This window comes from Mustela erminea, chromosome 11 (assembly GCF_009829155.1).
Source record: "Mustela erminea isolate mMusErm1 chromosome 11, mMusErm1.Pri, whole genome shotgun sequence".
Classification (NCBI taxonomy): Eukaryota; Metazoa; Chordata; class Mammalia; order Carnivora; family Mustelidae; genus Mustela; species Mustela erminea.
In genome coordinates, this window is record NC_045624.1 from 67915744 (window position 1) to 67931849 (window position 16106).

Consider the following 16106-nt stretch of genomic DNA (forward strand, 5'->3'; position numbering starts at 1 on the left):
CAGGGAGTTTTGATCCAAAGAGTGGAGTGATCAGATTTGCATTTTAGAAAGATTACCTGGCTAGGTGTCCAGAGATGCCCCGAGCACCACAGATGGACAAGCATGGGTTTAGGAAGACCAGTGAGAAGGTTAGCAATACCACAGGCATAAGGTGATAAATACATGAGTGGAGAAATGGACAGTCTCGGTGACAGTCCAGGTCTGGGAGAGAGGGAAAGAGTTGTTAATGTTAATGATGAAAGTTAATGAAGAAAGGCCGCTGGGTATATTGTGATGTCTTTAACTTAACATGCGGTAGGGAAAAAAAAAAATTCGGATGTGTGACCATAATGAACTAGTGATTGCAGATTCTATGAGACAACTGAGGGGACCTGTTGGTTGTGCAAAGTAGAATTCTGGAGGGTGATGGGTGGGCGATATAAACAGGCTGCCACATGGTGGCTGAACATGGAAGTGGAAGAGCCGTCCTCCGGAGAGCATGTTGGGAGGAAGAGTAGAGGCTGAGGACACAACCACGAGGACCACAGCGGTGGAAGAGAGATAAGAAGTTTTGGAGACGTGTGAGAACAAGCAGGAGTGAAGCTGTGGAACTCAGGGGAAGGGTATTGTTTTTAGATTACGGGCATGTCTACAAGGCTGGATGACAAGGAAGTCAGGGCAGAGGAAGGCTTCAAAACAGCCACAGAATGTGATGTGGGGGAACCCCTGGGGACCTTCACGACAGCAGCTGTGCAGACCAGTGGCCTGCTCCTTGTCTGGTAGCACATGGGGGTTACTCAGTACACAAGAATGACGGCATGCAAACGTTCAACTGAAAGCTCAGGAAAATGAGAAAGAAAACCAACAGGCATAGAACAGAACTGCAGGCTGGTAAACATATCTGAAGAAGTGGAGAGAAACACACTCTCTCTCTCACTCTCTCTCTCTCTCTCTCTCTCTTAAATACAAATGCCGTAAGAACACAGCCCAGTTCGTCCCATCCCAGCAAGAATTCTTACCTGGAGAGACCAGTCCATACAAGTGACCACTCGATGCTTGGACCAATGCTCGTCGTAGAACTGACGATTGAAAGAAAGGTTCGCTCCAGCCTGGACATCCCTAGGAGGGTTTAAACATCAAAGACAAATATGATGCTTCAGAATGGGGCTTTCTCTCTGCTGTTTGTACTGAAAGAATGAGACGGCAAGAGTATGGCCCAGAACACTCTCTGAGGGCAAAGCTTCAGTTCAGATGGGAAAGGCTGATCGCAGTTCAAAGAGCGAATGGTGGCCTCCCTCCTGTATGAAATGCTCTTCCTAGCCTCACCCCGGAAAGGTTTCCACATATTACTCCAAAGCTGGTATGAAATGTCAAGTGATTTTCAGGTTCTCATCTTGGCCTCTCCCTCAAGTATTCGCTTCCTCCTAATAAGTTCTGTCTGAGGCGGAATTCTCTAGAAATCTCCCAGCTCTCAAGGGAAGCCCAGCACAGTTGGAGACTCTTTAATATCATATCAACGTCTCCTGACCTCGCCTTAGACCAGAGGTGATGCGCATGTCTCCATCTACCTATAATTTCGGGCGGTCCGCAGTGTTGCCTTCCTGCTCAGCAGCCAGTGGTGTCACCATGACTCAGGCAGAGTGGAGGGCGCAGGATTCACCAGACATATTAGACACTTAACATAGACCACAACAGCATCTGGGGCAAGGAATATACTTTGGCCAGTGTTTTCTTGGCTGATACTCAACTGGCCACAAAACTCCCTCTGAAGATCTCTGCACCAGTCATGCATTTGCTCCACAAGACTGAGTGCAAACTGAGTAACTTGGCTCGTTCTGTGCCAGCAGCTTTTGGATCTGCATAAAAAGCTGCCTACATTTCTTGGGCTTCAGTTCAGGAATTTCTCTGCTCTCACCTCTTTTCTGGGTTCCTCTGCTTTACCCCACTGGCGTGCACCCTGTATCACCAGCCTTCTGTGGATCTTGTTCAGATGATGACTGGGCTCCAGACTACTTACTTGGGCTCCAGTCAGCTGACTGAGGACTCTTTTTTTTTTTTCCTCCTCATTCTCAAATCTATCACTGCAAAATCGGGCAAGAGGTACACACGCCCAAGTAACCCAGAGGGAAACAGGACCTGGACAATCAGGACCTGGACAATCAATTGAGCCATACAGCAATGACTTTTTCAAAGAAAAATAAAGCATCTCGTAACATGCATATTCAAAATATTATTGTCTCTTTGAAATAGCCGAAATCTGCTGCCGACTGGTTAGAACATTTTCAGAACCCCCTTTTGAAACTATTTTTGGAGCCTCTGTTATACTCCCTTGAGCATCCTCAATGATAATACATTGTCCTTTGAGAATTGTATTTGAATTTTAGAAATAGTCAAAAGTCAAGTCTACTGCATAAGGCAGGTGATCTCACCTGTTCATATTGTTCTTGACCAAAAGAAATCAGTGGCTATAAACTGGCTGTATTTTTCTTACAAAGTATTTTTCTTACAAAGCTCATAAAGTACCAACTCCTCGTACCCCCACGCTGATGGCTGGTTACCCCTGCCCTTTACAATACATACATTACAGTCTCAGAGAAAGTCACTGGGGGTCATTTGCTTTTACTGATTAGTTTTTGTTTTATCTTTAAATATATCCCTGCACATGAGTGTCCTACAAGACATATACACACGTATGGTCACGGTATCAAAAAGAGGAGAAGGATTGCAGTCTCTAGTATTTTCTCCCCACACCAGTGGAGGGGTCCCATATCTCATGTTTATTTCATTTGGCTTCCTGTTTGCTTAGACATCAAAAATAGATCTCCTGGATATAACAAAGCACCTTTGCTGCTTATAGGAATGTTTTCTCAGAGGACAATGTACGTGACTCTGCCAGTCTCTATCACCTGGACTGTTCCCCAGATATCAAGTTCAAAAGCATTTCACGGAAGCACCTGATAATTACAGGGAAACACTAAGCCAGAAGTTATAACCAAAGCCTTTAGTCAAAGCTGTTCAGCAAGATCAACCCTGGAATTTCATCCTCCTCTGATTTGTTTGGTTTGGGATTTGCCTAGTCAATACATAAGTGAATTTAGAATCAACAATAATTTATTGCAAGGTTGGTTTTGTTTTGTTTTGTTTTTTAATGCACACAAGAAACTAACCCATCTTTTTCCTCTAACTCTCGACCACTGTAGTCAAAGAAGATGTCGGAGTCTTCTGCCAGCGCTCTTTCAATTACCCGGATTGTCCGATCAAAAAAGATGAGGAATTCCTCTGAATGAAGGATCTGCTGTTTTTCTTCCTCTGTCAGCTCTCGTGGAGGGGCTTTGTAAGTAAGAGATTGTCAGGAAAGAAGAAAAGTACAATTAAAACAGTTCAAGAGGGATCCAACTCTTGAGATGACTTACCAAAAGAGTGATCAGATGGTGAAATAAAGCATTATCAATATTGATTCCAAATTGCTCCTAAGTTCACACCAAAGGTGTTTGCAGATGACCCCCTCATAATTTTACAAAAATATTTCATATCTGGACAAATCACTATTTCAAAGAGTCAACAAAGAGTGCAAATGGAAATAGACTTGTGTTTGTTAGCAACCAGTTCTGAAAGTTATCTGCTTTAGAACTAAACTTGACAAACAGCTCAAAGAGTACATAATAGAAAACTCGATAAAACTAGGTATATTGGGTATGACTGAAAGCTGCTCACGTGAAATAACTCAGAACTGTCTATAATATGATCTGGGAGGCAGCCTTCCTTGCTCTCCTAGACACATCTGTTCTACCTCAGAGCATCAGCTGGGAAGGCCGACTGGCTCTTACACAGCTTCCACTCATCTCCGAAACGTGTCCTTCCAAACCTGCTTTCACCTGAGATATTCCCTGCTTTTAGACAAACATACAGAACAAATAAATGCTTCTATAAGACACCTCGAAATTGTTTTTATGCCTTTCTTTCTAGCGTGATGAATCTTATTAAACTAAGTTTGAAGATAAAAAATGAGGCAAAGAGAGATGAATTAACTGGCTTATGTCACGGTGTCTGAAAGTCAGCTCACCTCAGAGTCCCAAGCAGCTGACACAGACTTTCCCTAGTGGCAAGGCTTCCATACAATGAGAGAGAGAGGATTAGGCACTCCCCCAGAGTGAGAAGCCCTCAAGCATAGAAACTGTCCACTGAACCTTTGTGGTTCTTCAGGAGCCCCAGGTCAGCTCCCGTGCAGAGAGCATTCAGTAGATGTTTGGTGGATTACTTTCTGGAGGACCAGAAGCTTCTGGAACTGAAGGGACAGGAGGAGGGCACTGCACTGCAGTCAGCACTGAGTCCCTAGCGGGGTCTCTCACTGACGGGCTTGCCCAAACGCATCCCCAACCATCCCCATCAGCCTTTCTACCTGGCCACCTGGTCAGAGAAGCCATGTAGGGTGTGGTCCGAGGTCAGCAGAATGTGTTACATTATTTGTTTCAGTTAATGGGTGAAGCCACTGGCCTACAAAATCTGCGCTGTCAAGAGGAATGGCTGCAGAGCCAAGACAGTGGATCTCAAGCCTTTAATGTACGGACTGTCTGCCCCCTTGCGACCTCCACTTCCCTGCCCCCGCCCACAATGCTGGGGATCGGGAGGACTCCAGAATCCGTATTTGTACAAGAAACTAAGATTATGATACTGTAGTTGGTCCACACCTTGCACAAAGCTCTCCAAGGTCATACGATAACAAAACGTAATTCATCTACTACAGCAGAAGACTGTCTCCCAGAACAGTTGGCGCCCCATAGCTTGTGGTAGCTCCGTGCAGAGTTAGAAATGTATCTTTGCTGCTGAAGCCTCCGGAGCCCTTTAATAAGCCAATGCATACTGGGACTTTCCAGGAACCTCTGTGGAGCAGAACTGAGCAGAGGTGCCTACACACTAGTTTGAGAAATTGGGGAAGCAGCAATGTGCCGATGTGAGTAACAAGGACTCCACGAAACCAGCCGGGAATCCAGCGTTGCCACCGCCCTTCGCTAACTTTGCTTCTTTAGCCAACTAAAGCTCTCCGAGGAGCAGTTTTTTCTATAAAACGCGACAATGATACCTAAACTTTAAGTCTCATTTAAGGGTTAAGGATGAATATACTGGGCAAATAATGAAGTGTTCAATAAATAGTAATTAATTAGTCTGCTTTCTAAAACTTCCATAAATCAGGCATTTGAATTTTTTCACCCTTATGTAAGTTCAAGAAAACAGGTAACCAGGCAAAACGAGAAAAAAAAAAAATCTACAAAATGCTAGGTTCATTTTTGTTTGGTAGTAATAGTGTTACGTAAATAAATAAGCTTCACCAAAAGAGGTTATCATAGAGCTAAGAAGAGGGCCTTATTTTAAAAGCCTTGTTCAGTCCTGGTTACTGTTGATGGATGACTTGAGACCCATCTGAAATTAAGCAGAGAACTAGGACCTTTTTGTTTTTATTCTTTTTTAAAATAATATTTAAAATATCTATTCTCCTCTCTGTTTATCTTTTTGAGTTACTTCTATTTCACCTGTATCTTTCCTTACAGGTCCATTACCTTGAATAAAAAATCATATCTAAGTCATTTTCAGTAATTTTTTCTTCCCTGTAGCGTATTGTCACTTTGATCTCAGCTTTCAAGACATACAACTTCTTCTCTAAGAGAAACACAAATGGCTGATCAAAGTGTATTTGCAGAGGCGAAGTTCAGGTAGGTGAAGCAGTAGCCTCTCCAGATATTATGTTTGACAATACAATATTTGGCTTGAAATTAAACTGCTACTGAAGCAAAACAAAGGATATATTTTATATTAAGCTTTGATGTCTAACAGGGATCAAATGACACGATTTGTTAGTACAAAATACTAAGATGCATGTGAAGACAAGTACTTTCTTGAAAGTCATAAACAATATTCAATATAGGAATTAAATAGGCCATAGTCATTTTCGATAAACCCCAAGACCTCCCATATTTAAAATCTTTAAATTGATAAGTGTTGCTACAATATAATGAAAACATAATGGAGTATCCAGGAACCATGACCAAAAGCTGTATTCAGAGGCAAAACCTTTCCAGACACCATATTTCATAAAAGAAAATTGGTTGATTAATGGAACCTACAAGGTTCAAAATGCAAGCACAAACAATTAGAATCACAATCGTATTACTTCAGAATAGACCCCAAATTCTCCCTGATATATCTGTTTTCGCAGTTTTTCTCTATCCCCGGCACCTAATGAATTATTTTCAACATATTCACTGTATAAAAAGGTGTGAATTAATTTAATAGCAAAAGGTATACCAGACCAAAATGTAAACATTGATAATCATTGATTTTTCTTTTGAAGTTAAGCAGAAAATGCTATTATTGCAGGCCTGTTGGTATTTTTTTTGCAACACAAAACATGGAGTATTTCTGCTAAGAACAATATTTTATGCATGTAAAATGCCCTTTTTAAAAAAAAATTTCTTATGAAAAGTCAAACACATGGATATAACTAACATATGATCCAAATGACAATTTTGTACTTGCCCAAATTTACCTGAACAGTTATATTTAGCTTGAATCACAATTATGAAGAAAATGTACTGAATTCGTCAAATCTGAAGTTTAGATGGCCTAAGTCTATGACTTTGTGGTTGCAAGATTAAAATCTAGTATACATTTTATGTTAGGATCTATTTTGCTTCTTTTTCTTTAAAGAAATGTTAATTTCTCACTTCATATATGAAAATACTTGTATATGTGTCTTTATGATGATTCTATCCTATTTGCTATACTTTCTTGGGTTTTTTAATTGAGTTAATAGGTACTTCCCTAGTTTCTTGTTGTCTTTTTACTCTACTTACTATATTCTATATCTTTGGTTTTGCAGTTTAATTTTTTAAAATACAACATTCATAATGAAATTCACAATTCATATTAAGCATTTTACAATCCTTGAGGTCAAAAGCTATTTTAAAAATACTAATTTCAGAAATGTCTTATTTCCAACAATGCAGCTTTGAGTTTCAATATAAAAAATTAAATCTTTCAAATATTTTTCAAGATATTATGTAAAAGACAAAAAATAATGAAGTCAACCCACATAGCTTAAATCTCAAACCTGATTAGACAGGGACAGTGGCTCTTCTGGGAAATTTACAGTGAAATCATTTCATAAACAGGAGCAAGAAAACCAAACCAAACTGATGAAGAAGGCTCTCCTCCTTCTCTGAAGTTAATGTGAGATTTATGAGATGATGTGTGTTTACAAGAGTTAGGTTTCTGAACTTCAAACACGAAGATACCAGAAAGCTCACATGTAGAAATTGCCTAAAATTTGATTAAAAGCTAACTTGTACCTGCCGTTTGTGCTACTCCGTTGTGGAAAAAGGAGTGAAAACAGGAAAATATCAAACCCTTATTTCTTTACCATTTAGTGCATTTTGATATCACATAGGCAAAATGTCAAAACCTAGTGAGCACTGATTTTTTTTTCCCCATCTCCCGTTTACCATTTTTTTTTTTAACTCCCCCAAAGTCCAGATTTCTCAAAAATGTGTTCCCTGGTCTGAAACCGTGTATGTCAAGTTTCAGCCCAGAGCAAATTTTTACGGCTCAGTAATAAATCGCTGAAACTCAAGGTTCGTAAGGGAAGTGCTGACACAGCCCTAACGACCATGCAGCCGTGGGAATGGCGCCACGATTATATCTGCTGGAGATTCTTGAAAAAGTTTGCAAAATACTGTCTTACTTAAAAAAAAAAAAAAAAAAAAAAAAGCCAGAGAGTTTGATGCCAACATAAACATGCTTTTAACCCATTACATGATAATTTGCAGAAAAGCCATTAATAGAGAAAAAGGCACACGGCGCAGCAGTCCAGGAAATGTACTTCCAACTTCTTTTTGACTTTTAACAGGACTTTAATCAATTCCATGAAGCCTGAGCAACAGTTGAAACGAGAGGGTGTTTTCTCTCTCTGAATTTAAGAAAGGGGTTGCACTGCTTTGCCAGAGAAGACAGTTTGGGGAATGGGGGGGTGAAGGGGGCAGGAGGGAATCTGTGCCAAGACACACAAAAGACAGTGTGGCTCCTTATCACCCAGAAGGGCCTGAGGATATTTTGCAAAAGGAAAAATCTTTTCTCTATTTATTTTAATAAGTCCTGACTTATTTTATCTCTTGCTATACCTGTGTTAATGATATTCCATTTGCCAGTTTAAAAAAATGTTCTTAGAATTTTAGGCAAAATCTCTTCAATCAAATGCATTTAGAGTCCCTCAGAAAATGATAACTCTTGCACCTTCTGTGGATACTACGGTTAAAAAGGCTGCCTCTACTCCCTGCCCTTAGTTGTAGCCCAGAACTTGACGGGGAATCAAAATCACTTAATGCCTGAGCCAGATAAAGTGAGCATATATGGCCATTATGTACCCATTCTTATAAAAGTCCCCAGTGACAGCTATGTGCCACACACTCTGCCAGAGCCACAGGTGTCTTTAGAATTTAGAATTTAAAAATTAGGGAGCTTCTAATCAGACTTGTGTTGACCTATACTTGGGACACGGAGCAGGGAATGTGGAAGAAGCTTTTCAATCTATGCATACCTCATTTGTCAGTAAAAATGATGATTTCAAAGTTCTTTTATCTCTGAGGGCCGAGAATCTCAAAAGGATACAAAATTAGATTTTTAGGGAATCGACACCTGTAGTATTTCTCGTCTTCCCTTGTCTTTTTTCTTTTTTCTTTCTTGTTTTTGAGACCCAGTGCTATGACGGGATGACACCGTCATGGTGAAATATAGTCTTTGGAGTCAACTACAAATCCTGGATACATTCTGTCTTCTTGGATAAGTTTTTAAACCTCTCCCTTCCTGGTTCTTCACCTGGGAAGTAGGGATTAAAACAGTACCTTCTTCCAAAGGATGTCTGGAGGTGTAGATATTAATATTTCTAAGGGCCCTAATAGAGAGCTGAGTACACAGGAAGCCCTTAATAAATGTTCATCATGGTGATCGCTGAAAGGTGGAGAGGCTCCTCTTCACACAGGCAGAGACGTGGAAGAAAACTGTGAACATCTGGGTTATTAGTAAGGATCACTGTTAAAGTTTCTGTGTAGCTCACATGAATACACTTCAGAATTTATGAACAAAAAAATTAGCACAGCTTCTTCCCTTTACTGTTATCGTTGGGAATACACAATGCAGTGGACAAAGTCACATGACAAAGTAACAAAGTAACAATGGGTAACAACTATCTTATTCTCTCACCAGTTAGTAATAATTTTACTGGAATTGTGAGTGCACTTGTTGCTGCATTTGTGGGTGACTTCTATTTTATTTACTTTCATTGGTCAAAAAAATAAATGACCCTTGCTTTGGGGATTACAGTTTATGGCGGTAAATAGAACGTACTGAACAACCATTGAAAACCTTCCGCAGAGGGAGTGTGTATTTAATATTGACTCACCAGGACAGCCTCTCATGTTGCTAAATGATACTAATAGTAAAATGATGACTAATTTATCTCCCACACCATACCATACCTTCCTTCACCTCCTGTTTTTGGTCTTGGTTTTCCAGTTCTGAATCATGGCCAACTTTAGGCTCTACCATTTCTTCATCTTCCTCATCCTCTAGAAAAGAGAAAGAGAAAAATGCATTGTTTTGTTTCCTTCAAATCAAAGCCTTTGGTTGATGGTGGGAGGTAGGGGCAAAGGGTAAAGTTCCAATCATTTAGGGCAACTTCTAAGTAAATCAGTCCTCAATGAATGCCCAAGATATACGTCCATGAATATATGAATAAATTATCTCCAAAAGGGGCCTCTTTGAAAGTCCCCCCAAGCTGCTGAGAAAACTGCCTGAGTCGGCACCTGCCAACAGCCATCTCCAGGCCCTCACCACATGGGCTGTCTTGGAATTGCCTCTCTGACCTCTGAAGCTTCTTCAGAGATGACCCAGGAACAGATCTCAAAATGTTTCCACCTGGGGCACATTCTCCACAGGGAACACCTGCTGTACAGACGACTCATTTCCAATTTAATTCTCACCAAATTAATTTGTTTTTGACCTACAGGAAAGGGTTAAATACAGGCCTGACCCCAGGTCAAATGCCATTGGCAAGTAAACAACCAGGGGGAGAGCCCCAAAAGTCACTGCTGTTGGCCTGGGAGAAAGCAACCAACCCCGAATGGCATTTACACATTCAGAGCAGCTCATGCATTAATGTGAATTTAATGAGCACCAACAAATGGACCAGTCCGCTACCACTGCCAGATGTTACAGTGCCCTTCCTGCCCTATGCAAATGTGTGCTCATTGTGTCTGCTCTCAACCTGCCTTTCTTAGAGGCCCCTTTCACTGCAGAGCGCTTGAAACCATCAGTTACCATGTACACAATGTAGGTAGGGGAGAGTCAAGGTGTCACAAGAAAATCCAACATAAAGAAATAAAATGCTATAAAAAATTAAAACTTGCTCTCGGAACTTTTAAGTATATTATCTTCTGCCCTGAGTATTATATTCACTGGAGGCTATTGATTTCATTGGTTTAAATGGAATTTAAAAGAGATGAATTCACTGACTCCCTGCCCATACATTCATTCATATATTCATTCATCCATCAAATATTTACAGACTTTTTGTAAGATCTCAAGTGCTGTAGATAGTCCCGTTTCTGTGATCATAAATCCTGAGATTTACATCCACTCAAAATTTCAGCCCACATAAATATGTGTTGCCTGAAAAGCAACTCCAAAAATCTGGCTACATCAAGTAAGTGATTTGGGAAAGAAAAGCAACTAAAAAACTTGGAGGTGTAGAGTATGGCACTGGAAATTAGATACTAAAATGTTTTTAATGTGTGTATTCATTGAAAAAAAGGTATTCTAAGTGCATATGTATAGAATGTGGAATCAACCTCATTACTTTATAACCACACATTGTACACATCAGAAAGAATGTGAAACACTTTTAAGGAACATGGTCATTTATTATTTTACACATGCAATGAGGAGTTACACTTGAAATTTTGAAAAGGACACTGAGTTGCCCTGATTTTTAGACAAATAAACCTTTAAAGTTATAAACAGCACATATGGGTCCTTATCTATACACAAAGGTATTACAGCTATCTACCCTTTAAAAACCTGCTTGGAAAGTCTCAAACAGTCTCCTGGCCATTATGTATCCTAATCCAACAACCTAACACAAAGCCTTAGAAGGCACTAGCTGAAGGCAAGTCTCCTCTTTTTGCTAAACCTTGGTTTGAGGGGCAATCTTCAAAAGGCCACTCATCTGCTAGAAAGTTGCTCTATTTCTGAAACTTCGAGAGACATTTCCTTAAATTAATGGATTTAGCAGCAATGCCCTGACACTTTAAAATGCAAGTAAATATAACAACTACACAGGTGATAGGGCCTGCCTTTATTATGGGTAGAACCTATCCCCCAGCCCCAAACATATGTATGTTGAAGTCTTAATCCCTAGTATCTTGAAATGGGACCAGGTTTGGAAATAGGTTCATTGGAGATATATTTAATTAAGATGAGATCAGACTAGAGTAGGGCAGGCTCCTAAATCCAATATGGCTGGTATCCTCATAAAAAGGGGAAATTTAGACACAGGCTCACATACAGGGAGAATGTCATAGGAAGCTGAAAAAGATGGGCATGATGCTTCCAGCAGCTAAAGAGTGCCCAGGATTGCCGGCAAACCATCAGAAAGCAGGGAGCAGGCACAGAACAGCATCTTCCTCACAGCCCTCAGAAGGAACCAGCCCTGCCAATGCCTTGCCCTTGGCATGCTGGCATCCAGGGCTGAGACATTAGGTTTCTCCTGCTTAAGCCACCCCAACGGTAGTACCTTGTTAGGGCAGCCCGAGCAAACTAATACAACTGGTAACTTGCCTTCCTTTCTAGGAGCCCAGGATCTGATGGAGGAGATACAGGAGCTATGCGATAATAACACCAGGGCAATCATGAATGCTTTACCTGTAAAGTCTAATTTGTTTATCAGAACTTGGTTTCATTGACCTCATTTTCTAGAGGATGATACAGAATAATCTGCCCCAAAGAAAGCTCCCAACCACATCAAACTTCAAGTTCAGTCTGGTTCTGCCTGTTTTCAAGTCTAGGAATTTCGACCATCAGGCATACTAACTACTCCCTCACCCACAGCCTGACGTGAACTAGAAATGTGGCCTTGGAGAAAGGCTCACAGTAGAAGCAGGAACAGTATGAAAGCCACAGTGTAAGGAAGGGTTTGCACAGGCTCTTTGTGGAGGACACGAAGTGGGGCTACATTACACATGGGGGCTCTTTACCTCCAACAGGCAAGTACACAGAAGGCTCAGCTGCGGAGAAGTTAGGTTTCACATCCTTGAGAGCTAGAGATGATGGATTGTTTTATTTATTAAGAATAAATGGCCGCTGCATCCAAACTCTATGCTCGTCTTCACTTCGGAATCCACTAGCCTGAGACCAGACCAGTGATATCTAACACAGAGCACTAATTCCTCTGGCTAGACACATTCACAAGTCAGGTGGGGAGCAGCACCTCAAGGGAAGTAATTGATCTGGGATTGAGGCTGGAGTCTACCTCTTGTTAGACTCTTGATTTTACAGAAACTCACTGAGGCCCTGTTTCTTCATCTTCTGAATTGGGATAATCATTCTTTCTTAAAACACAATGTTGTAAGAATAAAAGAATAAAATAATTGATGGGAATTTGCTTTTTAAACCAAGAGAGTTGGGGATACCTATACATGGAAACCTTCAAACAAATGTTGCATTAGTTGTAGGTCAACCAAATATTTATCGGGCACGTACTTATGTACCAGATGCTGGGAATACAAGAGGGAATAAGAGAACCAAACCAAATCAAACAAAAAACCCCTGTGCTCATGCAGCTTCTATCTGAGGTAGGGGAGAAAAACCACAACAAATAAATAAAACACATGTTGTATTAGATAAATATTATGGAGAAAGATAAAGCCAGAAAAGGGGATTGGGCATGCTGGTAAGGGGAGGAAGAGTTGAAGTTTAAATCAGAGTGACAAGGAAAGGCCACATTGAGGTGACATTTCAACAAAACCTTCAAGGAGTTAAGGGTGAAGATCTTTTGGAAGACTGATAATAACAGATTCTTCCATCTCATTCTGTGGATCCAAGGGGTATAATGGGTCAAGGTTTAAGTGAACTTATTATCTGTTCTACTGATGAAAGAATTGTCAAAAATAATTTTGCTTTTATCAGAGCGATGTTTGTACATTACCATCTTCTAGTTCTTAAAATGAAGTCAGTTTCACTGCATGGCTTGAGTAAGTCAGCTCTAAGTAGTATCAAGTTCTCACCTTTTGCAGGTATAAGGGTCTTTACTTTAGACATTAAGTCCTGGAAGAGTCAAAATGACAGAAAATAGTCTATAAGGGGGCACCTGGGTGGCTCCTGATTTCGGCTCAGGTCATAACTTAGGATCAGGGGATTGTGCTCCACATTCAACACGGGCTCCATGCTCAAAGGGGAGTCTGCCCGAGATTCTCTCTCTTGCTCTGCCTCTGCCCCTCTTCACACCCTCTCAGTAAATAAAAAAATAAATTAAATTAAAAAAAAAAAAGAAAATAGTCTAAAGGGCTATACACAGGGCTAGGTTGGGGACAGAAATGTGTTATTTTACACATGAAGTATGCGGGGAAATCACAGGTTATCTAACTATTTAAATAGAAAATTCTTCCCCAGAGAATATGTTTTTGATGAATTAAAAAAAAATCAAACACTTACTGTGTTTATAATATGGGCAATGTCCCACAATGAAATACTATGAATAACAGAGAAGCAATTTTTTTTAAAAAGGGAAAAAAGAATACCTGACCTTTTAAAGTGGTTACAAACCAGTTGTAGGCATTAATTTTTAGTGGCCGCAGAATTCTTTGTCTATCAGCCTTTTAAAGACACAAAGTAAGTGTTTCAGTAGATTTGTTCAGGAAATAAAACACAAGAGACTGGTTCGTTTCTCTGCATACTGATATGTTTGCCTTGCTCAGCAAAGAGAGTCTATTTTTCTTTAAGACTCTGGTTTCCTTTCTGGGGCAATTGGAATTACTTCTGTTGAAACCGTTTTCAAAACAGTTAAATAACTTTAAAGAAAAGGATTTATGTAGACCTGCTAGAGGCTACTGATATATGAGTTGTGCCACTCGTTCGTACCCGGTTACATTTCCTCTGAGATTGGAGGGGAAAAAATTTCCACCCATGTATGGTTTCCTGTAACAGGTCCACACGAGAAATTAAACTAGTGGCAGAAGTTAATTACCTGTCAGTCTGTGGGGCTAATTTCAAACAATGGCATCTTTTAGATACTTTATTTTATTTAGCACCTGGCTTCCGTCATCTACAGTGGCTGCATTCAGTCCTTCATAGTTGGGGAAATCTTTGGTAACCACTATCCTCCTCCTCACGATTTCTGAAAAGCCCAAGAACGAAGAGCTACGCGTCCAGCGGCTCTCGCACATGACGCACTCAGCGCGAGGCCCAAGCCTCTGTGCGAGCTCCTGCAGTGCTGTTTGCTCTGCCAACCTGCGTTTCAGAATGAAGCCAAAGCTCCAGTCCTCCAGTCCTGCTCTGACGGCCTCACTGAGCCACGACTCTGGAAGGGAGCGTGGTGAACATCTGTCACTCTCGGCAACACAACCTCAAACCCCCTTTCTGTCTGGGGGTGCTCCTCTTGTACTGTTCTGTTAGTGACATGCTGAACCCCCAGTTTCTTGTCCTGAAGCCCCAGGGGAGACACCTTCCTGTTCCCCATCTCCCAGCGACCAGAATCCAGGCAGGATCTCGGCAGTCAGAGTGGACGCTCCTAACTGGGACTTTGTCTCTGGAGCCAGGAGCCGAAGCCAAGGGAACAGTGAAGATTAATTTCTGGCAGCATGCCGGAGTGGCAGCAGTGTCCCAACATCCTGGCCAGGCTGTCCCAGAGGTCCACAGTCTGCGTTCCCTTGGTCTCTGCTCCGTTTTAAGCCCATTCCTTCTGCCTCCTGTTGATCCTGTGAGCACCAGATTTCCTTCCAATAAATCTCACCAGAGGTGGTGTCAACACCAGATTTCCTTCCAATAAATCCCACTGGAGTTGGTGCCTGCTGCTTGCAACCAGAACCCTGAGCAACACAGGGCGGCCCTCTGTGAAGAGAAGGGCTTGTTTTTATAAGGTCAACGGGTTCTCACTTTCCTCAGCTCTCTTAGGGCCTGCAAAAACCCAGGCTAAGAGGGCCTCAGGGCCCAGCCCTTGCCCTTGCTGCCTAGTTCCTGGCCTTTCATAAGGGGGCTCGGGCCCCCTCACATGTCACCTCATGGAAGACGAAGTCTGGTCAGGTGGAGGAAGGCTGGGGAGCACAATGGGCTGTTTCGCTCCATCGTTCTCAAGTCCAAAGGACATCTTGCCCAAGGGAAAGATGCAAAGCAATACGATGTGACTTTGATTCGAGCAGTCAAAGGACTCTAAGATGCAAAACGACTTTATGTGCCACTTAGAAAAACAATGACTGCTAATTTAACTATAACACATCATCAGTTCGAATGTGAAAAACCATAAATGCTGGAATGGATAAAATAATGTGTGGCTTAGAATGGAAGAGAAAGTAGTTTCCAAAAGATAAAAGAGATGGCAAAGACACAGAATCAGATCTAAATCGGGCCTGTGACTGTGCTGCTGTCAGTAAACAGACCTGAAGAGAGGCAAAGGCACTTTTCTGTGTTTTGGTTTTTTTAGGTGTATTGCTTTCAACTTAAGGACAGATGCCCTAGCTACTTTTATATAATTCTATGTATAAATATTTCTGATGATGACTATTTTAAAAACATATTTTAAAATTTTCAATAGAAAAACAAAGGAAAATAGGAACAAAGGAAACCAGAAAAATTAAGATTGATTCTCAACTTAAAAAAGAATTCCCACTAATGAGGACTTCTTTGCCGTTCTGCCCTTGCTCTCATCTCTTCTCATATTCAGTGCCGCTCTGGATACTACATCCACCCACACCTTCCATCATCACCCACAAATTGGTATGTCCAGACAACATATCCCTTCCAGTCTCCAGAGTCTATACTGTGCGTTCCAACACGAGCAGCCCACAGGTCCCTGACATGTTCCAAGCAGA

The 16106-nt window shown here is 41.2% G+C and overlaps 1 protein-coding gene across 3 annotated transcripts in view; it reads right to left on the reverse strand.

Annotated features, from left to right (window-relative positions):
* Window positions 1-16106, reverse strand: part of DYNC1I1 (dynein cytoplasmic 1 intermediate chain 1) — a 299879-nt gene that overhangs the window by 111154 nt on the left and 172619 nt on the right. For all 3 annotated transcript variants that reach the window (XM_032304874.1, XM_032304873.1, XM_032304875.1), the window contains 3 exons: window positions 9504-9593; window positions 3147-3309; window positions 999-1098 (listed from right to left, as the gene is read on the reverse strand). In XM_032304874.1, the coding sequence (XP_032160765.1) occupies window positions 999-1098; window positions 3147-3309; window positions 9504-9593 (353 nt within the window). The remainder of the gene's footprint in view (window positions 1-998; window positions 1099-3146; window positions 3310-9503; window positions 9594-16106) is intronic.